Source organism: Carettochelys insculpta, chromosome 8 (genome assembly GCF_033958435.1).
Source record: "Carettochelys insculpta isolate YL-2023 chromosome 8, ASM3395843v1, whole genome shotgun sequence".
Classification (NCBI taxonomy): Eukaryota; Metazoa; Chordata; order Testudines; family Carettochelyidae; genus Carettochelys; species Carettochelys insculpta.
This window is the reverse complement of record NC_134144.1, coordinates 37,669,339-37,694,456: the sequence shown is the minus strand read 5'-3', so window position 1 is coordinate 37,694,456 and position 25,118 is coordinate 37,669,339. Positions and strand designations below refer to the sequence as shown.

The 25,118-nt window shown below is 42.2% G+C and overlaps 1 protein-coding gene across 1 annotated transcript in view; it reads right to left on the bottom strand.

Annotated features, from left to right (window-relative positions):
- LRP2 (LDL receptor related protein 2) overlaps window positions 1-25,118 on the bottom strand; it is a 183,498-nt gene that overhangs the window by 94,178 nt on the left and 64,202 nt on the right. Inside the window, exons 21-32 of the mRNA XM_075000937.1 lie at window positions 23,966-24,247; window positions 22,577-22,816; window positions 21,195-21,314; window positions 20,664-20,780; window positions 18,836-19,213; window positions 17,029-17,277; window positions 13,912-14,123; window positions 12,967-13,151; window positions 11,084-11,312; window positions 6,880-7,057; window positions 5,027-5,155; window positions 74-240 (exon numbers count right to left, since the gene is read on the bottom strand). Coding sequence (XP_074857038.1) covers window positions 74-240; window positions 5,027-5,155; window positions 6,880-7,057; window positions 11,084-11,312; window positions 12,967-13,151; window positions 13,912-14,123; window positions 17,029-17,277; window positions 18,836-19,213; window positions 20,664-20,780; window positions 21,195-21,314; window positions 22,577-22,816; window positions 23,966-24,247 — 2,486 coding nt within the window. The remainder of the gene's footprint in view (window positions 1-73; window positions 241-5,026; window positions 5,156-6,879; window positions 7,058-11,083; window positions 11,313-12,966; window positions 13,152-13,911; window positions 14,124-17,028; window positions 17,278-18,835; window positions 19,214-20,663; window positions 20,781-21,194; window positions 21,315-22,576; window positions 22,817-23,965; window positions 24,248-25,118) is intronic.

Below are 25,118 nucleotides of genomic sequence, written 5' to 3'. Positions count from 1 at the left end.
AGTTAGACCAGAGTATCAGTTTAAAGTAGAGTTGACCCATTAGTGCATTTATCAAATACAATTGTTAACTTACTGGATTTTCAACCCAATAGATCATCTGTTCTGAGTCGTCAAAGTCCACATCAACACCATTTTGGACTCCTGCTATTGGAACCATGGCATCGTTGCTCTTCTCCGCGGGGTTAAGAGAAATCCCATAAATGATATTGTCTCTTACAGCAATAAGGAAGGGATGTTCAACTGTTAAACAACATAATTGAACTCAGAATTAATTCTGTTCTGATATATTGCATCCAGTTAAGGAAAAGGGATGGTGTTTGTTAACTGGGTGTCAGAATTTGTGAATACACATAGTAAAGATTTTCAAAAATGAGTAACTGTTACAAACCTAAAATGATACATAAGCCCTGAAATCAATGACCTTGTTTTCAATAAAGCTGAGCACTTAGCAGCTCCCTCTGAAGGCAGAGGAAATAGTCATGTGAGCAAAGTTATCTGAATGTAAGTGTTTGCAAGATTTTAGGATATATGCCTAATTCAGCAAAATACTTACATAGGATTTTCTCTACACCAAAGTGATTTCGATGCACAGGTCCCAACTCAATAAAACGTGCTCCTAAAACATCTAGGCACTACTGAAAGTACTTTATGCATATGTTTGATTGTAAAGCATCTGTTTAAGTTCCATGGAAGTAATTACATCAGTAGTTTAAAGATAAGCCAATAATTAAGTGCTTTGATGAATTAATATAAAGTCATAGAAAAGAACATTAAAAAATATTGCCCCAATAAACAAAGATAATTTTTATCATTAATCATTCATTTCATAAACTGACATCTAACCCCTACCAGAATCACCCTTCTGGGAACATGGGAGAGAGGTTCAGCAGGACTGTGGCACTGACCCTCGCCCACTGCCATGAACAAATGGGCAGGGAATGAGCAGAGAGAGATGAGGACTAAAAGCAACACATCAGCTGGCACAACTGAACCAGTACTAGTGTAAAAGTAAACGGCACCACGTAAGGGCACCAGTAACGTATGTCACTTCCAGGAGCACAGTGGTTACCCTGGGGGCTCTTTGCATTGGCGTAGAGATACTGTGTTTTCCACAGTTTTGTGTCAGTACGGCTACACTTGTGCAAAAATACCCCAGGGCAAGAAAGAGACTCAAAGTCACAATTCCCTCCCAGGATGGCTCCTCCTTAAGCACAGCCACATACTGCTCTTTACAAAAATGTTAAGCGTCTACCTAGCCTAAAAAGTGATCAGATGGGAATTGCCTGAGAAGAACATCAATATTATATGTAATTATATGTTCATTACATACCCATGGATATTAAAAACAAGAAATTTGCATGTTTTAAAATTTCACAACTATGTATATATAGAGCCTGATTCTGTGCTCTGGAGTAACTCCACTGAAGCTCATGGAGTTACATGAGTGTAAAACCAGCAAAACTGAATCAGGACCATAAAATATATCCTTCATATTACCAGGGGTTTTTTTTTTTGTGATGGCACAGGCCGGTATGGAGTTCCAGCACCTCCACACCAACATTCCTCCCACTCGGTGATCCCGTAGCTGGGGCGGCCAGCAGGGTTCCATGCCTAAGCCATCTCCCAGCTATGGTGCAGCCCTGCCTATGGCAGGGGTTCCTGTGGCTGGGGCTGCCGGTGTGGCTCTGTGCCCCCAACCGGCTCCCAGCCACAAGGCTGCTGGAGCCCCTGCTGGCTGCACAGCAGTGTGGGGCTGGGAACCAGAGCTCCCGTGCTCTTTGGCAGCGTGGGGCCCGGAGCTGGAGTCCCCAGACCCCACGGCAATATGGGGCTGGAGCCACCCCAGCACCCCGCAGCAGCATGGGGCTGGCAGCAGGAGCCCCCATTGCCCTGCTGGTAGCCCTAACTGCAGAACATCTGAGGGGTGCTGGGGTGGGGAGCCGCTTAGCGCCATCGCCTCTTATTTTACAAGAGTTTTTTTTTTTTTTTTTAACTAAAAAGGCACTTTAAATTAAACATATGACACTAAATTTGCTTTGTTGACCTTATATTTTACATTTCAGTGTTATAGCTCCTTTTTTTTGACTCACACCAAGCAAAATGGTATCACTAACATGTGAGTTACAAAAAGTTTAAAAAAACCTGACAGTACAAAACCTAACCTTGAGGCCAAAATTACCAAAGTGATTTTGTAAAGCAAGAAAATGTGCAATCTCAGAATTAATACAGTAAACTCTTGTTTATCCACTACTTGATCAACTGGAACTATCAGATAACTGGCATATGCCAGCAAATGCAGTTTCCTTTTTTTGGTTTGTTTGTTTTGTTTTGTTTATTGAGAGTCCTGGGGTGCTGCGTGGGCCCCCTTCCCAGGCTGAGTTGGAGCCTTCCAAAGCTCCTCACGCCATGCAGTGACCGCACACCAAAGTCCCCCTGCAAGTGACTCCTCGCAGGGTGCACCAGTGTCTGCCACCAGCAAGTGGCTCCTTGTGAGGCATGGCTGTGTCCACCACCCCACAACTGGCTCCATCGGGTGCAGCGGTGCCCATCACCCTGCAAGCAGTTCCTTGCGGGGTGTGACGGTGTCCACAGCCCCACAAAGGGCTCCTCGTGGGCGTAGCTGTGGTCCCAGGGTTGCCAGATATCAAAGAGTTTACCATAGTTTTCCATCATCAGAAGGTTAGTAATATTAGAAAGGCCAATTATCTGAGCAAAGTGCCCCAATATCACTCTGTTGAAAAGAACATTATCCAGCCAAAATGTGTGTAGCTCCATAAAATCCTTCTGCTGAAAGTTTGTGCTGGCAAGCTAAACTAAATAATGTCAGCAAGGATTACAATCATAATAAATCTCTGAAAAAGAATGGCAAATGCCTATTCTTTTGTAACCATTAGCAATAATTAAAATCTTTCACCAAGAAAAGAATCAGCAACGTTGTATAATACCCTTATAAGATAGGATCTGACCTGTAATAAATCTAATACTTACATAAAATCTGTTGTTTTCCATATGCTGTTTTTTTAATGTATAATAGAAGTTTCAACTCAACAGAATAAAGACGCCTACACAGTTTAAAATCATCTGAAGTTACATTTAGTTTCTTCACTCAGACACAAATGCCTACAGATCCTTTTTTCTTGCATAATTCTATGTATCGGACAGCTATGGCATTTAGAAAAAGGTCACAATGGTACATGAGTGGATTTAGGAAGTTTCACAGTATGCCCCTGGTTTATAGTCTAGGAAGAAAGAATAAGACCTGCCAAATATTTTTACCTATTAGCTACATATAATGGCTTTAAAAGTCCTGCAAATGCCTGCAAACATGCATAACATTTCTCATGCTCGATCACAGGTGTAATCTGTTTTTCATGACAGCCCCTCTAAGCCCAGCCCTACACTTTCGAATTCTATAGTGCATACTTCCATGAGTAGCACATTTCCTTCCAGGCTGAAAAACAAATGCACGTAACAAACACACTTAATTGCTTTTGTTTACTCTTTCTAATAGTAAAAGTAGGGTTACCGCATAAAAGAGAAGACACCTCAGCGAGGGAGTGTATCTGTATCAGGATCTACCAACTCACACTGTGTTAACGTGCTATAGTATATATAGTACATTAATAGAGCATGAGTCGGCAGGTACACTCCCTCTTGGGGTGTCCTCTTTTTTGAAAGGTCAAATATGGTAACCCTGAGTAAGGGGGAAATGATATAGCTCTTTGAAGACAATGCTGCTTAAGGATCTTTTCAGGAAAAGAAGAGCAGAAACAAAACGCTGATTTTTCTTTGAAAGCTCAGAGGGTGTTCACTCAAGTAGTCACAAAGCCTTATTCTCTGCCTAGCCCCCAGGCATTTCCAGACTATATTTCATGTGCCCTGGAGGCTTCCCTGAAGAAACACACCAGAGAATATTGCACATCTCCAGAGCTTTTTTGACTAATTTAGTCTCTTTTTCATGAATTCCTACTGTGCAATTTATGGTTTTCTTGAATTTTAAAAAAAAAAAAAAAAGAATTTGCTGAAGGACTTCTACAGACTGGTCAAGGGTGGATCGGTGAAACTACTTGATGTCTGAAAATTGAGTTGGGCAGATAAGTTTTCATTAGTCCAAAGTAACGTGTGTTTGCCATACTAGTTTGTGCCTCTAGAGCTCCTGTACTCGGCACTCAAAATTTTTACCCAAGGAATAGTGGAGTGCATGTTGCAACAGTTCTGGTTGTTCTCAATACTTCGTCTCTGGTCACCATTGGCAATTAGGCATTATTAGTTACAGGCACTGCCATATGGTATTCCTTTGTTCTCTGAGGCTGGATCTACACAGAGATGTCCTACTGGCAGCTTCGTGCTAATGAGCAGTCTCGCAAGGGACTCATGACAGAGGGGGTTTTTGCCGGCAGAGGCATGTCTACATGGCCTATTTATTGCCGGCACCCCCTTCTGCTGGCAGCAAGATCTCACACAGCTATGCTAATGAGTCATGGGAAAATGCTAATAAGCAGCCATTTGCAATTGTGAGTCTGCTCATTAGCATGAAGCTGCCAGCAAGACATCTCTGCGTAGACACAGCCTGAATGAGTGACTACAAGTCTTAGAATGAGGTTTCTAGTCTGAACAATTAAATTTAAAAGTTCAACGTTCCATTAATATTTTCTAATATTTACTTAAAATTAACTCTTTTTACTAGTATTCCTGTCAAAAACACCCAATGTGCTGAATGATTTTAAAAAGTTCAGCTCTTCTGAAGGCGCCTAAATGGGAGTCGAGTTCTTTCTGCCCCTACACATTGTGAGCAATGAACACTTGAAAATCTGGCCCAGAGCACTTGCAAAATATTGGTCCCAATTTGTCAAGAAAGAGACCATTCCGTACAAACTACCTAAAATGATATAGGATATATTTTCCATAAATAGCAATCCATCATTTTGCACAGTACATCTTGCACTGTCAGAAGAATGGACAATGATCAAACTTTTTATTCTTTGCTTGTTTTGTGTTTTTGTGTCATTAGCTATTATGGTCCTACCTCTCATGCAGTTCCTATTATCAGGAGAAAGGGTCCATCCTGAAGGGCAGGCACAAGAATAAAACTGTGGCCCTGATGATGAAAGCAAGCACAGGTGGCTACAGGGAGCTGATGCACAAGAATTCATACCTAAGATTAAAACAAATAAATAAATAGAAAAGATATGAGAACTGGTATATCTAAAAAGCAACAGTACAATGAAGTTCTATATGCAGATACTCTGAGTTGATGACCATTTATGTCCTGATCCCATAAAAGGTAAAACTGTTGGAGTAGGCTCACTACATTACCTTATTTGTGTCACTTTAAATATAGGAACTACCTTTCCTAGAAGCTGGAACACACGAAAACACTAACGCTGCATAACCTTCCCATACAGTTTGTTAAAACAACAGTGCTGTCATCACACCAGACCTTCCATTTCATTTGTATAATGCATTTTTTAGAGTCTATCTGCAATACTTGATGTCACTGCATGGTGAAGGGTGCAGGATTCCAGTCCACAATCACACTAATCTTATCTGCCAGGGTAAGTTTAGGGTGATTTCAATTAATTCTTGAGGCTGGGATTTTCAAAGTAGTCCAAGACAGCTAATTAAGTGCTCAAATCCCATTGAATTCTGGTGGGAGTTGATTACCTAACTCCATGGTCCCTTTGAAAATCCCTGACTAAACTTTTAAAATGCAAATTACAGAGAGAACATGGTGTCTGTGATCATCCCTGATTTCCCCATTGTATTTCAAAGTTAGATCATTTGGTTTAATCCCACAAGCTTGCCACTAAAATGAGCTTCTCATGAAGAATGACCATCAGATAGAGAAATCATGTTTGAAGCTATCTTGAACAATTAGCAGAAAGCTAATCTAGCTAATTTGAAAGTCCTAGAAACTCAATGATACTATGTCAATTTCTAATTTAATACCTAATGAAAATTAAAAAGAAATTAACAAGACAGCAGCATAAAACCAGAACTCAAGATAGGGAAGATCCAGTAGATTAAAAAGATAAAAAAAGACACCACTGCATCAGACCTATAGTCCCTCTAGCTCAGTATCTTGTCTTCTGACAGGGGTCAGCAACAGATGCTTCAGGGCAACGAAGAGAATAGGCAATTATCAATTGAACCATACCCTGGCACCCAGTCCGAGCTTCTGGCAGTCAGAAACTTTGGTGGCCCCTGGTTCTTGTGTTGCATGAAGGGATAAATAACACTTCCCTATTCACTTTCTCTGTACCGTTCATGACTTTATATTCTATATAGTCTCTTAGTCATCTCTTTTATAACATTAACAGTTCCAACCTTTTTGAACTCTCCTCCTCAGAAGTATTTGTTGCCCTTCTCTGCAATTTTTGCATTTCTAATATATCTTGTTTGAGGTGGGATGACCAGAACTTCACATAATATTCAAGATATGGGCACATGATGGAACAGTGCCTTTCTTTTTCCTTTTCCTTTCATTATGAATTGAAGTGTTTAAGAAGCTAGCAAGATATCTCATCTAAAAAGTTGGCAATGGTGTGTAAGCAATTCACAAACCTATTTCACCCACAGATGTTCTCCTAAGGTGTCAGTTCTCTTATAAAATAAAAACAAATAACAGCAACTCCAGATACCAGTTTCCTACTATATACTTGGTCTGTTTTGATTTTGTACTGCCAAGGTTACTTGGTTTGATTTACCACCAGGATAGAAGGACGGGATAATCCCCAAAAGCCAGGGAATGCGACGATTGATGTCATCTTACATTAAGCCATGCCCCACATTGGCACGAATGATTCTAGTAGTGTTTATGAATGCGTGTATTTAAGATTTTGCTAATTTGTGTTGCCAAAGTGGCTTTTTTTGACTTACCCTCAGGTTGCTTAACAGGATGGACTGCAACAATCCCCAAAGGCTGGTGAATGTTATAAATCACAACTGTTTGGTTCCCTCCATGCCACTTGTTGGCACGAATGACTCGATTGGTATATCGGTCACTCCAGTACATGTAATCTTCAAAGAGAGTTAGAGCATGTGGATGCCGTAATATCTAAAAGGCAAGTATATTTACCATTCAGTTCCATAAGTATTATCTAAAGCCTGAACTGAAACAGCAGAGCTAAGCATGATGGAAAACATAACAGCTGTCACCTCACAGACATTCTCCAATAGGAATACAAATGATTTACCTCACCTCTGTCACCTGATAACAGGGGCTAATTGCTTTTCTGGAAGAAAGAAGTTTTTTAAATTAAAAAGCTCTTGGTAAATAAACACTTGTCTATCTTTATAAGATATAAGATGTCTACCCTAGAAGATCAATAGAACTGTCAGCTGTTGCAAAGGTAGAACAGAGGTGCCTATTACATAAGGGGATGGGTGCAGATCTTCAAAGGCATCAGTGGAAAAGTGAATGGTTGCCCTTTGTACCTTTGAAAATGTCCTGTCTCTTATGGCCTGTTGCGGAGAGTTGCTTATCCAAAGCTTAAGAAATTTAGCTAAGGAAGAGGTCTGAGTACTACAATGGTTCCAATTTGACAAGAACTGCAATGTCCTGCCATAGAGAAGTAGGGCCTCAGCCTCAACTGTTATAACTCCACGTAGCTTCCTTGATTTTGAGTTATGCCTACCTGAGAATTTAACTCATATCCTTCATGCTGCAGCAGAGAGAACTCAGGTTCACATAATCCACAATTATGGAAATGGTTACCAAGACCATAATTAAAAAAGAAGGTTGAAGGTTCCCCCCCTCTACATACACACACACCTTTCATTCGCTTAATAAACTGAACAATACAAAATGGACCGTTAACTTCAATTATCACGTCCACACAAAATAAATCTTCTTTTATGTATTACTTAGGCATATTACATATACTTACATAGCTGTTAACTTTGAAAATTATTCTAGCTCCAGCTACTTCTTATGAATAGTCTGTACTGTGTTATTATCGTCATGTGTATTGAAAAAAATAATTACATTCTCTGAATGTACTCTGTGGAAATCTCACATAGCATAGGGGACCTACTGCTAGAAAGTTTCAAATTAAAATGACAGCTGCTTACACAGTACAGAAGTCTTGGTTTATGACTTGTGTGTGTTGTGTTGCTAAACAGAATTCCTTAATGTGGTTCCTCAGGTCACCATATATTTATAGAGTCCAGAGGATCTTAGAAGAAGGCTCAAGCCACATAATTCAGATCCATATTTAGTTGATATTTTCTATCCCATAAAAGGGGATCGAGTCCTGCTTTCATATGGACAGATTTGTCCATGTAATTCTTATTAGCATTTGGAGGAATTCCATACATTAATCCTCACATACTTTGGTGTTCTGATAGCATTAGCCGCCAACCCCGTTCAGTACTGTGTAACTTACTGATTCCTGCTTGTGACTAAAAATCAATGGTGTGATGTGCAGACAGGCAGTACAGGGGGCAAAGCTGTACCGCAAGTGGCAAGGTGCACCATGAGGAGATGGAGATGAGAGTTATCAATGAGGACATGAAATACGGTGGCAGATATTTGTAGAAAAATCCTCTTCTGAGGTGATTTATATGTCCCTGTCCATGAGCTGTGGTGTCTGTATGGTTGCCCTGCATCCTGACCAAATAGCTCTTAAGCTAAGCATTTTAAACTTATAACCTGCTTTACCAGCAGTGGTGACATATTTCCCTCACAAACCACATCAAAATTAGATAAATTAAAAAACCATATTCACTGTTAAAATGGAGTTTTAGAAATCCAAAATGGCCACCGGAGAATGACAGTTAGAAAATGACAGTTGTAATTAATATTCGGCGAGCTATGAATATGTATGAAGTTATGGTTTGAAAAGTTTCAAACTGATTGGTTACTTTAGAATCCTCATACATATGTAATAGTCAAATGCCCCTTTGATACATTGTGGCACTGAGGAGGACCTAGCAGGCAGAGGTTGTCAAACAGGTCCACCCAGGCTGCATATATTCAGGAGAGCAGCCCTGCTTGGGGCATTCCAGACCAGACCTTGGAGGAGAGCAGAAGAAGAAAGAAGACTACAGAAGGACTGAGCTAAGAGCTGGACTGAGCCTGTAGCTGAACATCACTGGCAGAAGAGCTGAAGCTGACCTGCGTGTCAGTCATCGCTCTCTAGCCGCCGTGGGCCGTCGAAGAACAGAAGAGCTCCAGCCTGAAGACCAGAAGAGCTCCAGTCTCCATAGAGCTAAATCACTAGTAAGGCTCCGGTTCTTTTATCCGGAGGGTTTGCCTGGCAGACCGCACCGCCCAAACAACGGTGCCCTGCACGGGGAAACTGCAGCAGCGACCCTGCCCTTCCAGTCACCGACCCTAGCTCAGGCCGGTGTCTGAAATATCACGGTCGTTCCTAAAAACACAGGAGGTTTTTGTTAACCAAGCCGGTTTTTCCTCCTGGCTCTCTTTTTCTCCCTCCTTTACTATCTGACCTGACGCGGCTGCCGTACAAGCGTGCCGTGAGGGTCATAACTTCCTAGCTCGAAGAGAACTACAGGCCCAGCGCCTGGATCACAGAGCAGGAATAAGGAGGTATTCATGGTCTGGGTTTAAGGTTAAATAATTGGGTAAGCAGTTAATGTTTTCATATAGCTTTGTAATAGAGGGTGGATTAGGACTTCCCCAAGTCCATGATCAGCGCCTTATATTTTGTATTCCTTGTCCTTCTGTAAAGGCACAGGAGGCCAATGCTATTGGTTTAGCTTAAAACTATTGCATGCACACAGGAGGGTAGTTAGGTAAACTGCGTTGTTACTATAATCCAGAGCTATAAGCTCCCCCCTATTTAGGAGGGTAGAGCGGTCAGGGATAACCCAATAAAGGGAAAACCCTGGTATTCTTAGTAACCCTTTAAGGGTAATGAAGGTCTGCAATATAGGGCTACCATAACAAGGTGGTCGAAATAGGCAGTACCATTTTTTGGGGGGATAACCTTTAACTAGGAAAACCCCTCCACTTAACTAAGGGGAAAACCTCTCAGTAGGAAACCCCGCATATACTGGGCTCTCCCCTGCTTGGCCAGCAGGGCAACCCATTTAACTAGAGAATTGACCTAGCTTAGTGCAGGCAAATTCTTATTCTTATAAGATCTGCTCCCGGCGGTAGTCGGCCAAGGGTTGAGCGACCTGGTGAACCTCAGGAAGATCCAGGAATAAATAAATAAATATAACTCAGCTCTGAAGTTAATCTTTCCATTTTACAGCACGCATCGAAGGCTGCACAGTCCGTCCCAGAAGCACAGTAAGTAGCTGAGGGATTAGATAGCAGTGCTGTTACAGCAGTTACCTATTGTTTAAGGCTATAACCCATAGTATTCAAGTCCTGTGTCTATTCCACAAAAACAAGGGCTTACACATTTTGTGCAACTTAGCTTACCAAAAATTCATACTTTTGAGTTATAAAATAAACCCTATCTCCCTGTTTGAACCTGACATCTTGTTTGTATCTTCTTCCTTGGGTAAACACACCGCAGCAGCGCAGTTCACACACCCTGAAACCCCGTTGTGATTAGACCCACCATAGACGGCGAGCAGGGTCGCGGGGTAAAATCCTGGGAGCATTGGTAAGGACTCAGTTTTAGTCCAGTCCATTGCTCTGGTGTGATTGACTTGACCTAATCAATATTCAAATTTATTCATACGTCACTTGCATCCTCGATAATATTCACTGACACCACTCGGGAATTCCTCATTTGCTCCTCTCAATGGCGAGAGCTAGCAATAAGGAGCAGCAGCATATTACAGCAGTTTCGCTGTTGGGCAGAAAGTCCCCTAACTTGTTCAGACCTTTACATAACATATTCAGATATATCCACTGCACTGGATTTAGTAGCGAAGATGGATAGGATCCTTAGATGTCATGATATTAAACAGAGCCAGATGAGAGGAAGCCAGGTTCAATGTTTAGGTCACTACTCTAGTCTCAGGCACCCTGAGTTCAATGTCCTGCTCTGCTATATGACCTTGGGCAACTCACTTAACCTGTTAGTTCCCACCTACAATGGAGGCCATAAAAGACTCTTAGAACCCTGGAAAACAGTGTTTTTAATTACTATTGTCTTACCAAGTCACTTGCCACCACCTGTCGCCTGTTGTTTCCATTGTAATCACAAAAATCAATATAATCAAGATAAGCATCAGCAAAGTAAAGAAGCTGGGTTGGGTAATCAATAGAAAGTCCATTAGGCCAGTAGATTTTATCACTAATGATAACTGTTCGCATTGTGCCATCCATGCTAGCTTTTTCAATTCGAGGATTTTGGCCCCAGTCTGTCCAGAACATTACATGAGCACTGTAAGAAGTAACAGGTGGTTAGTGATTGAGCAAAATTGTTTGGATATTGAGAAATATCAGAGAAAACCTTTTTAGAAAAAATAAAAACACTTATAAAATATACTATGCAATAAGCACCGCTGAAATTAATATAGGATTAGTAGTTTAGGATTCTTCTTGTTGAAGATAAGTGTAACTAACTTTTTTAAAAATAAAACATTTTAAACATGTTTTCTGCTTTAGCTTTAATACTCATGTGGTAATTCTAACCAGAAGTTATTTTATAATAACGTAATATTTTTCATCTCTTACATAAAATGGTTTACATTCCAACTCCTGGATTGCTTAATGCCAACTTAATAAAACAGTCATTTGTGTCTTTCGTGGTGTGTGTCCCCACACAGCTACCATATTATTGTAACTGAGTAGCTCAGCATGACTGGTAGCATAGTTCTGAGTTCAAGCTGGTAAAGAATACAGTAGTCTGCTGAGGCTCTACTGATAAAACAGTATATGGATGTGCGGAGGGGTCAGTTTATCTTTCATTATTCACTACAGTCAGCCGTACATAATAGCTATGTGCTGCAGCGATCTGTCGACAAAAGTCACTGCCGGAAGAGATTTCCTGACAAAACTTCTGTTGACAGAGTACAGCCACACACAAAAACCAATCAGGAGAGCACTCCACTCTGTTGGCAGGGCAGCCGGACTGCCCAGCTGCTCTCTTGACAAAACAGGCACCCGGAAGCACAGAACAGGGCTGCTGCTTGTTCTGAATGCCCTATCTGTTAAGAGAAGGCCCCCCTCAGAGCATCCGCACAGCTTTTTTGTCAACAGAATCTGTCAACAGCAGTGTTACGTCTCATGGCAAAAGTGATGGATTTTGTAGACAAACTGTCGACAAAACACATTTTGTGTGTGGACATTCCACTAGTTTTGTTTTTAAAACTGGGGTTTTGCCAGCAAAACTTGCTAGTGTAACCATAGCCAATGGTGGGGAAAAATTCATTTTTCACTAGTATTCAGAACTGTCTGTTCTGTCACATGGCCGGATGGCAAGGCACTTAATGAATTACTTGCAGCTTTCCCAAATTAACGCAGAGTAAATGCTTTCCATATGCAAGGGAAACATCTCTTGTTATATTGGTACAACACATTATTCTGTATGTAGCTATATGATACACTGAATAACCACAGCATCCAAACATTACAAAGCATAAGCTCTTCTCTAAGAAGTAAGAGTTAGTAGAGAGTCAAGGTGGGTGAGGCAATATTTTTATTGGACCAGCTACTGTTGGTGAGAGATACAACAGAAACTGAGCCACTAAAAGGCACTGTCTCACCCTTTGGTCTTATTAATATCCTAGGACTAACACAGCTGCAACAAGGCTTCACACAAGTGTTATATAACATCAGTTTCAAGCTAACAAAGACACTAATTAAGGTAAAAGGCAAAAGCTAACAAAGACACTAATTAAGGTAAAAGGTTAACAAACGGCGGTATTATACTGCGGTTTGAATAAGGTTAAGTTATAATCCAAACCATAACTGTTACTTACAATAAATCTGGGTACATCTTAAATATTGCACTTTGGGTACCAATTAACATTATTTTGCCATTGAAATCATTACAAAATACTATGTTTAAAACTAAAACATAAAAACACTCTTACTTGTTTCTGGGATCTAACACTAGTCCCCTTGGGTTTGTTATATTTTCACTGATCAGCACAGTCCTGTGGCTCCCATCCATTCTAGAGACTTCAATTGTTTCCAGAACATAGTCCGTCCAGTAAAGATTGCGACCTACCCAGTCTACTGCTATACTTTCAGTCACGGTGACACCACTGTCAAACACCTGTTAAAAACATCAAAGAGTTGGCTGGCACTAAATAGGTTATCTTCCTCTCCATTACAACACACAGCAAGTTGCTTCATATCTTTAGAGACACAAGAACCAATTTCTATTGGCAAGAGACATCCTTTCAAGCTACACAGAGCTCTTTGGGTCTGGGAAAGGTGCTCAGAGTGCCACAACTAAACGCAAGGTTGAACAGATAATTTCACATAAGTAGTTAGTCCATGTTGAAAGAGCTCATTCCAGGTGAAGTGGTCCCTTAGAGTCTGTGCTATTTTTGCTAAACTATCTCTTCAATCTTATTTAGCTATGACACCCTGAGCCCAGGTCTACACTATAGACCGGTACTGGTGTAACTATATAACTCCAGGGTATGAAAAACACACGCACACGCACATGCACACACAAGCAAAGTAGTTATATCAACCTAACCCCATGTGTAGACAGCACTAACTTGATGGAAAAGCTCTGCCACTGGTGTAGGGGTATCTTCCCTCGAGTGCTGCAGCTGCTCCGATGCAGAGTTTTAAGCGCAGACATGCTCTGAGTACCTTTCCCAGATTTGTGTAGCACAAAAGTTTGTCTCTCACCAACAAAAGCTGGTCCCGCAAAAGATTGATCTAGTCCCTCTGTAAACCTGAGATTAACACGTCTATGACAAGACTGTGCCTTACATCTTTGTTAACTGAAGCTATAATATATTTTCTCTCTTTTCACATTACGAAAAGAAATAAGAGACTACATTCCCCAACAGACTTACTATTTTTCGGTCTGTGCCATTTCGATAAGCACTCCAAATCTTATCTTGTGTGGTGTCAGACCAATATATGCGATCAGTGACAGAATCAAAATCAATAGCCACTATATTCCTCCCATCTCGAACCAGAGAATAAATGCTGTGTCCCTGAGAGGTGATATTGTCTACAACAATTTGATTACGGCTTGCCACCAATAAGAGAAGATTCCCAGACTCTGCAAAACAAATGAAATGTATACAAACCAAATGCTAAGCAATAGTAATCTCATGCACCATTTAGAACTTCTTCTAGAGGGAGGAAATTGTAACACTCAGATTTTATATCTTTACCAGATATGAATGAAAGTTCCCAAGCACAACAAAATGTATACTCCTGACAGCAAGGTGGGCCCCTTGCTTTGAAACATGAAGATGCTACAGCTTCTCAATAAAACAATCTAGGTACATTCTTCCATGAATTTCTAGGACCTCTGTGACTTCTGCAGTCTGCAAACATGACTGAATACAGAGCAACTGGAGCAATTCAGAGTCACCTGCACCAGCCTTCTTGAAACAGCTGCAGTGGTCCTGGGTTGCCCCCTGCCAGCAGCAGCTGTGGTGGTCTGGGGCCTCTTGCTGCCCGCAACAGCACTGGTGACCCTGGGCTGCCCCAGCCAGCAATGTGAGAAGTGGTTCTGGTGTGCCCTCTGCCAGCAGCAGTAGCAGTCCTTGACTACCCTCCTAGTGGCAGCAACAGTGGTGGTGGTGCTGGGCCACCTACCTAGTCTCAATTCCTGGAGCACCACAAGAACTCACCTCCTCAGGGAGGAGGGATAGCTCAGTGGTTTGCTCTTTGACTTGCTAAACCCACAGTTGTGAGCTCAATCCTTGAGAGGACTGTTTGGAGATCTGGGGCAGTAAATAGATTTTTTGGGGGGAAAAATAGGCAGGGGGATGGTGCTTAGTCCTGCCAACAGGGCAGGGGACTGGACTCAATGACCTCCCAAGGCCCCTTCCAGCTCTATGACATGTGTATGTACATATATTAAGCCCATACCAGCAGGCACACTGAGGCCCTCTCCCAGCACCAGTGGGCCCACAGAATCCCTCCTTTAGAGCAGCAACTGCGTCCCCACAGCCCTCCAGAACACTCAAGAGTTAGTTAGGAGTATGTAATAAAAGTCATGGGGAGGTCACAGGGTGCAAATGTCCATTTTTTGTCTGTGACCTGCCCACAACTTTTACTAAAATTACTCATGACTAAATTTCACCTTTATCTATAATGTGACTATCAAATATGTTACATATATTTTATCCATAGTGTATGCTGAGGAGTACCAATGTTCCCTATTATATGTTTCAGCCATCTTATGCTGCAAGTATTAGGGTCAAGGGTCAAAGACAGCCTTAAAATGGACACTTTTCTGGGGCCATCCTAGAACCAGCTGGTCCCAGCATAATTCAGGGTATCTTCAGGGCCATTCTGATTAATATGCATCTGTCCAGGATATTAAGGGCCCATCACTCCAGCAGGCAATAATTGCCTAAGTGTTACTGCCTTACCCCTCTTCTCTAACCACACAGTCTGCAAGGAGTATCTTGCAGAGCTGCTCCACCACATGGGGACTCCCTCATCACAGGGTGACAAGATCCACTGGGTCTGTGGCTCCTTTGTACTGCTAAAATACCCTGAAGAGACCCCAAGACAACAGAGACTGAGAACCAGTGGGTGACATTTGCTCCTCCACAGAAGGCCAGCCCAAAGCACTATTTAAGCACCGTATACATCTCGGACCTCAGGTACATCTGCAAGATCAATGGTGTGGTGGTTGATCTTCCAGGGTTCAACTTAGCACATTTAGGCTACGTCTACACGTGAAGCCAACATCGAAATAGCTTATTTCGATGTAGCAAACGTCTACACGTCCTCCAGGGCTGGCAACGTCGATGTTCAACTTCGACGTTCCGAGGCACCACATCGAAATAGGCACTGCGAGGGTACGTCTACACGCCAAAGTAGCACACGTCGAAATAAGGGTGCCAGGCACAGCTGCAGACAGGGTCACAGGGCGGACTCAACAGCAAGCCGCTCCCTTAAAGGGCCCCTCCCAGACACAGTTGCACTAAACAACACAAGATACACAGAGCTGACAACTGGTTGCAGACCCTGTGCCTGCAGCATGGATCCCCAGCTGCCGCAGAAGCAGCCAGAAGCCCTGGGCTAAGGGCTGCTGCCCACGGTGACCATAGAGCCCCGCAGGGGCTGGAGAGAGAGCATCTCTCAACCCCCCAGCTGATGGCCGCCATGGAGGACCCAGCAATTTCGACGTTGCGGGACGCGGATCGTCTACACGGTCCCTACTTCGACGTTGAACATCGAAGTAGGGCACTATTCCGATCCCCTCATGAGGTTAGCGACTTCGACGTCTCGCCGCCTAACGTCGAAGTTAACTTCGAAATAGTGCCCGACGCGTGTAGCTGCGACGGGCGCTATTTCGAAGTTAGTACCGCTACTTTGAAGTAGCGTGCACGTGTAGACACAGCTTTAGTGAGGTTGCAGAAATTCGAACCATTAGAGCTCCACCATTGGCCCTGGTACTCCTCACTTTCGCAAGGAGTCAGGGAAGTCAATGGGAGAGTTTCTCCTGTCCAGCTCCCACTGTGGGGATGACAGAAAAAAGTCGATTTCAGATACATCAGCTCCAGCTACACACAAATCACATAGCTGGAGTGGCGTATCTTAAATCGATTTTACTTCCTATTGTAGTCCTCGCCTTTAATAGTTCATAGACCTTGCACTCTTCCTGGAGGCAAATTTAACTCAATAGGCCAAAACCTGAGAGGTGCTGAGCATCTGCACTTAACTCCTTCTTCTAAAACATGCTTTCACAATCCCAACATTAGAAACCCAAAGCAATCAATTTCAAACATATTGGAAAAGATGATAATTACTGGCTAGTGTCTCAGCTAACAGTTTTAATACCCAGTGTTATAGGTCATGAATTACCTAAAATGTCTACTCTTTTGTAACTTCCTTTAAAATGAAGTTTGGTGCCTTATCGTAATGCCTGCGTACATAATGCTGTGGGCAGTGGACAGATCGTCTGGTCTTTTTTTGGATTTTATAGCAATGTTACTCACCAGCAGCTTTACAAGTCCTTCCATTGGCTTCTAAAATGTATCCTTTGTCACAGTGACACCTTGCAGACCCTCTTTCATTGTAGCAATGCTGACTGCAAAACCCTGGAGGGTCACATTCATTAATATCTTCACAGGTCTTAGAGTCATTGGCAAGGTAGTATCCAAATGGACATGTACATTGAGCTCCAAAAGGCCCTTGAATGCATTCGTGAGTACAACCAGCATTATTGTCAGAGCAGCTTTCCTGGTCTGAAACAAGGGTGAGGGGAAACAAGCAGATTTTGTTTCAGTTTCTTTGCTTGCATCAATCTTGTGCATTTGTACTGAGACACATGCTGCTTTCCGATACATCCACACAACTATCAACTATTGAGAATGTGGTCAGGATCTTTATTCATCACACTACAGTTTAGTACCTACAACTCACGAAAAGAAAAGTATGTTAAGAATGTTTGTCTTTATAATGTAAAAGGAATTGAAAATATAGGAGTGCCTTGCTAAAGTTCTATAATGCTTAAAAGCAGAGTTAGGTGGAAGTACATAAATCATTTACAGCACAAATGGGAATCTAAAATATTAGTAATACATAAGAATTCAATGTATTTTGTAATCATACCTGGCTGGGGTTCATCTGAGAGCGCGCATTGATTAAAGAGAGAAAGTAGGAAGGAAAGAAAGAAAGAAGTTACATTTAAGTGAAAAATCAACAGTCACAATCAACATAACACAAACGTTGCTCACTCACTGCTTTTTAGATAAACATCAGAAAAAAACACAGTTAGAAAAATCTAAGAGAACATTAAAGATTGAATCCAATTTCATCTTAAATGACATCATATTTGACCCAGTTCCATTTTTAGAATGTTGAGCATGAGCAAATCACTTCCAATATTTTACTCCAAAATAAAATCTTCACTGAAGACAATGGAATTCCATTAAGACAATGAAGCTGGAAGATTTTTAGTAGTGGGCCGGGGGGGGGGGGGGCGGTACTAAGAGCTCCCTGTCTGTGCTCCCTCTCATTCTCCTCGGCCCTACTGGGGCCGGGAGCAAAGCTCTGTCTGGGAAATGGGAACCTAGACAGGGGTAAAGGAAGGAGGCCATATCTGGGAGTGGGCATGGGGCTAAGAGCAGACAGGGGCCACAGTCATGACCACACACGTGGGACCAAAATTAGTACCCTGGCCGTGGGACCTGGCGCAGCACCCCAGACGCTTTAGCATGGGGGAATGGGGCCAGGCATGCAGCCAGCAACCAGGGCCCAGACCCCAGGTGAGGCGAGGTGATGGGGAGGAGCATGTGGCTGGAGGACAAGGAATAGAGCATAGGCACAGGTAGCGTCCCCAGCTTTATACGGAGCCAGCAGCTGGAGAGCAGGGTGGGGGTCAGTGGCTCCACATAAAACCTGGGAGTGCTGGAGCATGCGCGCGCACACGCACACACGCACACACACACACTCTCTCTCCCCCCCGCCCGCCCCCAACAGCCCTACTTCCCATGCCTGTGCACTGAGACCAACTGAACGAAGGAGACCGGGCTGGGCTCACAATCAGCGCATCGTGAATTTAATCTGAATTGCCTTTTTGCTGCAGCTTGGAATTCACCTATCAGAGAGTTGCACTTAGCCTAGCTCCATGCTGGGTACCTACACACTGCTGGGTTTACAGTGAATCTTGGACTTTCTGTTAGACGTGTTTCTATGCTGAATATACAACCATGGAGCAGTGATGGTGCTCGCTGCATTGCACATCTTTTTGAAACAGCACCAATGTCTCTAGGCTATTGTACATGCTAAACAGTAACTTACTGCAGAGAGGGGACTCATCAGCTCCATTAGGACAATCCGCAATGTTATCACATACTTTGCTCAGATTCACACAAATGCTGTGACCCGGGCATTGCCACTGCCAGCTGGGACACCGGAAAGGCTGAGTGGGACAATCTCTTTCATCGCTCATATCCCGACAGTCATTGTCCCCATCGCAGATCCATGCTCGATAGATGCAGTTTCCATTGTCACAATGGAAAAGAGACGGAGGACAGGTCCTGGCAGGACATCTTTGATGTTCATCTGATCCATCCGCACAGTCAGGATGGCCATCACATTCCCAGGTAGCAGGAACGCAAGTGCCATCAGACTGACACTGGAACTCATTCTGGTGGCACATCCCTGGTGGGCGTGTAGCTAGAAGAGTAATATTTGGTGTTACAAGGATTGACATGCTCATATGGAGATGCAATACAATGGGGTTAACTCAACTTTCATATAAGTTAGTACCATTCTTGGCAGTCAACAGAATTTTACCCATTTGCCAAAGGTCCAAGTCTAGCTACAGACATGATGGTTTAGACCCTCCTAAATACTTTTGCTATATTTTAAATGCAAAAACCAGGTGGCTTATCATACTTACAAATGTTGTTAAGTATGTACATATTAATATGCACACATCTGCACAGACACAGAAATTGCTACAAGTCTTTGAAACATCAGTTATTGCTCTCTACACCTTAAAACTTTGATTAAATGTACAAGATTAGTCAAAAGAACTAGCTCAAATTACAGTGTTCAAACTTCATTTATGATCTTGCTCCTGTGAGATATAAAGTTTCAAAAAAGTGTCATAATTCTAAATATTTTAAAATTTTATTTCTAAATTTTTAAAAAATGCTCTGGGCAAGTCTGCCAAAAGCCCCCTTCAAGTCCTGGATGAAGACAAAAAATAAAGAAACTTTGCTCTTGGGCTGAAACCTACTGTATAGACAGATTTTGCCTGGTACTGCAGGACAGAAACCCCGCTCCAGACATAAAAGGGGTTAAAAACCACCCTGGGAGAGGACTGTCCTGGGAGCCAACTAGAGGAGGGCTAGAGTCATCCAATCAGGGCTTGGCTAGGCTTTATAAGATGGGCACCTGCAGAAGAGGTGCATAATCTTGCTAAAGCTCTGGAGGGAGAGAGACCTTGCTGCCTGCCAGCAGGGTACATTGTTGGGGGAAGGCAGGATGGGCCAGGGAAGCTCAGGCCTGAATAAATTTCAGGATGAGGCCCAACTACAGGGGCCCAGACAAGTACTAGGGCTGCAGAGGAGCAGCCAGGGCAAGAGAAGGCAGAAGATCCAAACCCCTGGCCAATGATGAGTGGCCATTTCAGACTGTAATGTGCCTTTAAGTTGGGGATAGATGACAACTGGCAGTGAGTCACTGAGGCAAGGCAGATACATGGGGTTCGGGTTCCCTGGGAGGAGAGGACCCCAGCGCATGGGAGCACTGAGGTAGGCCAGTACCCTGAGGGAAGGGCAGCATGGTCTGTGAAGGACATAGGTCCTGATATAAGGCAATGAAGACAGACAAATAGGTAACAGCAGGTGAGAGGCCAGCTGGAAGTGGGTGCTCCAGGGCTTGACCGAGCTGATTCCCTGAGTGGCCGGTAGGAGGTGCTATGGCCGTGAGTCTCAACTTGTTACCTCTTGGAGAACTATTTTACAGCAAGTATTTTGAAAGTAGTTTTGAGGTTAAAACGGAAACACTACCAGAACCCTCTCTTACAGCTTCACTAGTGTGTGTGAGAGAGTTTTTATAGACTTTATCTAATAACCAGTGCCTTTATTGTAATGTCTATTCACTGCAGTGTACTTACGACAGCCAGTCTCATCTGAGTGATCATTGCAGTCAAAAACACCATCACACTGATAATAAGTACTGATGCATTGATCTCCACTTGCACATTTAAACTCTGAGGCACTACAGTTGTATACTGCAAAGGAATAGATAGAGTATCGCATTAGCTATTACCTTACAATGGGTGAGATTGTGCCCAGCTTGTCTGCAGGTACAAAAGATAGGGAGGGTACAAGAAATCCAGGCTTTATTGCAGTCTCTCACTCCTTTGGAGCACAATCTAGAAAGCCTTTACACACCCTGGGAAACCAGGCTCCCCAGGCAGCAGAGAAAAAGCAAGCTGCTGGCAATCTGCACCAACTCACACTGCAAAGGACATACTACTTAAAACCTCATGAGGAATTTTAGGAGGAAGTTTGCCTCTCTCAGCAGCTTCATGTCAAACCCACTAAGAGCCTGTGTGTACATGGCATGGGAGAGTCCAAAGAAATTAGTATGTACAACATGTAAATTCATAAATAATTATGTTTACAAAGGAAATTATACTTACTACAATCACGCTCATCAGCACCATCTACACAATCCTTGTCCCCATCACAAACATAAAATGGGTCAATGCACCGATGGTCAGGACACTGAAATTGACCAGGTTCACATGTCCCTGTAAAATCTATCAAGGGCAAAATAAAGGAGTTTTCTTTCTTTCCTTTCTATCCTGAACCAGCAAAATAGAACATGAAGTCGTCAGAAATCAACTCTCTTACATATGCATGTGATCTAATAAAGCTATTAGCAGGATAATTTAAAAACACTCTACCACAGAAATTAGTAAAAGATAATGATTTATTTAGCTGGAGGTTGGAAATCATGGGACCATAAATTCATAGAAATGTTGGACTGGAAAGGACCTAGTCCACCTGCCTGCACTGAGGCAGGATCATGTATATTTATCTAAACCATCCCTGACAGGCGTTTGCCTAAAAGAGGGGTCAGCAACCACTCCCTGAGTGGCACATGAGCTGATTTTCATCAGCATGCGAGGTGGGAACTCAGCCCCATTTCTCCTCCCCCATGCAGCTGGGAGCTTGCACAAAGCCATGTCACTTGTGGATTAACAAGACCAGCTAATGCTACCAACCACCACCTAAACGGTAAAGCTCTGCATCTTCATTTATTTATTGAAGAAGTTGCTGTAAGTGGGACTACTAGTGCCTTTATAAAGTATCACTGGCACTTGGACCATACATAGAAATGAAAAGGTCAAATTTCGGCACTCCACCTCAGAAACGTTGGCTGGCCCCTGGTCTAAACTGTTCCTAAACCCTCAAATGAAGTGGATTCCACTACCTCCCTAAGTAATTTGTTCCAGGTTTTAGCTATCCTTAAAATTTTTTTCTAATTCTCCCTTGTTGCAGATTCAGATGATAACTTCTTGTGCTACACTTAGCAAATATGAAGAATAATTGATCACCATTCTCTTTATAATGAGGACTCCAACCTGTGAGACGGAAATCTGCAGACCAGGGAGCTTATACTCCTACTTCATTGCAAAGTCTGTGAGCAAAGTCTGACTGAGCCTGCCAATCAACAGACTAGTCAGTGACGCAACTCACGTATGTGTTTATAACATTCTATCCTAGTTTCTTTAATTTTGTAAATTGCAGCGTGATGGGGTTTTTCAGATTATTACCATGATTTAAAGCAATATAGGTGTCACACTCCATTTTTAATAGTGAAAGCTTTGTATTTCCTTTTGGTGTTACTATCTGACTGTTTGTTGGCTTTTCCAAGGCTCATAAAATGGAAGAATATTATTCTATGTTCCACATTGATTATTTTTGTCCCTCTAAAAATATTGATCCCTCCCATATACATGTGTTCCAATACTTATGTAGTCATATGTATTGTAATGCAGATAATTCTGATACTTACTGCAATTTTTTTCATCTGACCCATCACCGCAATCATTATCTGTGTCACATAGCCAGATCCTGGGGATACACCTATTATTGTCACAGGTGAACAAGGTTACAGGGCATGAAGTGGGACCTTGTGTAGGACAATGCCATTCATCACTACCATCAAGACAGTCATTATGCTTGTCACAGCGCCAGCGACCTGGAACACACTGCCCATTGCCACAGGTGAAAGCTGATGAAGCGCAAGAGTTATCTAAACAAGAAACAAAATTTGAAAACGTTTGTGTGACGACATCTCCTAAACTTGTCTTCCTTGAAAATACGTTCGAGGATTATACATGTAATTCCGCAATTTCTAAAAATTGTATCATGACCTTTATTTATGGCAAGAAAGCATCAGTATTTTAAGAAATATGTTCTTAGGACATACTTTTCCATTGCAATTATTAATGGTAAAGTAAAATATAAATTATTTTTTAAAAAATTCAGAACGATCTAAAATAGAAAAAAGTCACTTGATCCTAAGAGTGAGTAATTTACTCCTTCTCACCAAAATGACATCTTAGCTTTTTCCAGAGTAACAGGACAGATAGAGATTCAAAGTCTACCCTCAGTTACATATATGCAACTCCTAGTAAAGACAATGAGGGCTGTCTCATGTGCCAGTAGGGAGAGGTTTACCCACATTTCTCCCCATTTACCTGACTGATAATTTAACTCTTGCTTATAAATCATCTTGAAGATGCCAAGCCCCAAATAACTATGTGGCATTCATCCAATATCTTGCCTGTGGTTTTCCATTACTCTCACAGTTTATTTTTTAATCAATAAATGTGATCACTTTGTATGTTTGTTTGAGCCAATTTATAGTAAAGCCAAGAAATGAGAGTGCACTTTTAATTCACTTTACTATAGAATGGGAGAAAAGATACAGGCAAGAGGCTTGGGAAAACTCAAGAAGATAAAGATAAAAACCTCACCAAACCTTTACCCAGAACTAAAATCCCATCACAATTGTCTTCAAACATCCACCTGCCTCTGAATTTACTAATTTCATCTGGGAGCAGAAAGATCAAAATACCACATGCAGCTATTCTCACAGTACCTTGCAGCCTGACTAATCCCTTAAACTAACAGAAAGCTCTGAGGAAAAGCCACTCTTGTGGCACTGGAAGCCCTGCTTTCAGTAAAGATGTACTGTCTACACTTCAGGGGTCCAATTATGTATCTCTCATTCATGTGAGTGGTTTCATTAACTTCAGTGGGACTAGTCCCATGAGTTAGGAAGACTTCTATGATTTGTCTCAGATAAGACAAAGAACTAAAAACCAGTGCAGACTGAGCCACTAATACTGTCTCTGGTGCAAAAAATCACTAACTGTAAATTGCAAGCACTACTTACTTAGTGATCCACAATGTTGTTCATCACTGTTATCATGACAATCATCAACACCATCACACCGGTAATAGCTAGGCACACATCTTCCATTGGCACAGGAAAATGAAAAGGAACCACACTGGAGAGTGGGTGGCTCATTTGATGGATCTTCAACGCAAGTCAGCTGATTAGGACCCAGCTTCATACCGTAGGGACAGCCACAAACCCTCTGAAAATTAGGTACTGGGAAGCAGAAGTGGCTACAGTCTCCGTTGGGATTTGTTCCTCTATTACAATAGTTAGATCCTGAAAAGAAAATGTCCTAAGATATTAATATATGTTCAATTTGTAACAGTCTGGAAAATGTTAAAATACATTATCATAAAACAACAGAACTGGAAGATTAGCAATGTCAAACTGAATGATCTGGGTAGAGTTTTTTTAAAAATACTTAAGAGCTAATTCTGCTCTCAGACTACTGAAAAGCCAGCAGTACTACCGTGGCATAAATGAGATCACAAGTAGGCCCCCAGGCAGGACCCTTAACATCTCCCGTCCCTCTGCCTCCTCCTTCAGTCCTATGTACTTGATTTGTCAGTTTTTACTGTAGTTTTTTTGGACCTCTGTACTTATAAATGTCAGTCTGTATTGGAAATGAGATTGAGCTGATGAAGTGGGTCTGTCCCATGAAAGCTCATCACCGAACAAATAATTTTGTTAGACTTTAAAGTGCTACATTTCTGCTCTTTTGTTTTGTTTAAGCAGGCCCCCATTACAGTAAGTGTTGAATAAGACACATGTATCTTAGTAGGAAACAAATCTAACAACAGGGTACAGGTTGAACTTCTCTAGTTCAGCACCCTCAGGACCTGACTGGTGCTGGACAAGAAAATTTGCAGGACCATGGGAGGTCAATATTTTCTAGCACATTAGCAACACTTCTACTACTTACTGGGCTCTTGGAAGACATTTAGGGGTAATTTACAGCTAAATAATAGCATAGAACAGGGAGAGCCAGGACTGGTGGCTGGAAACAAACTATGGGACCATAAAAAACTTGGCCACACCCATAATAAGTGGTCATCCGTCTAACTAAAATTGGATGTTGCTGGATGAGAGAGTTTTAGATTAGAGAGGCACAACCTGTACATTAATCCCTCGCTATACGAGCACAATT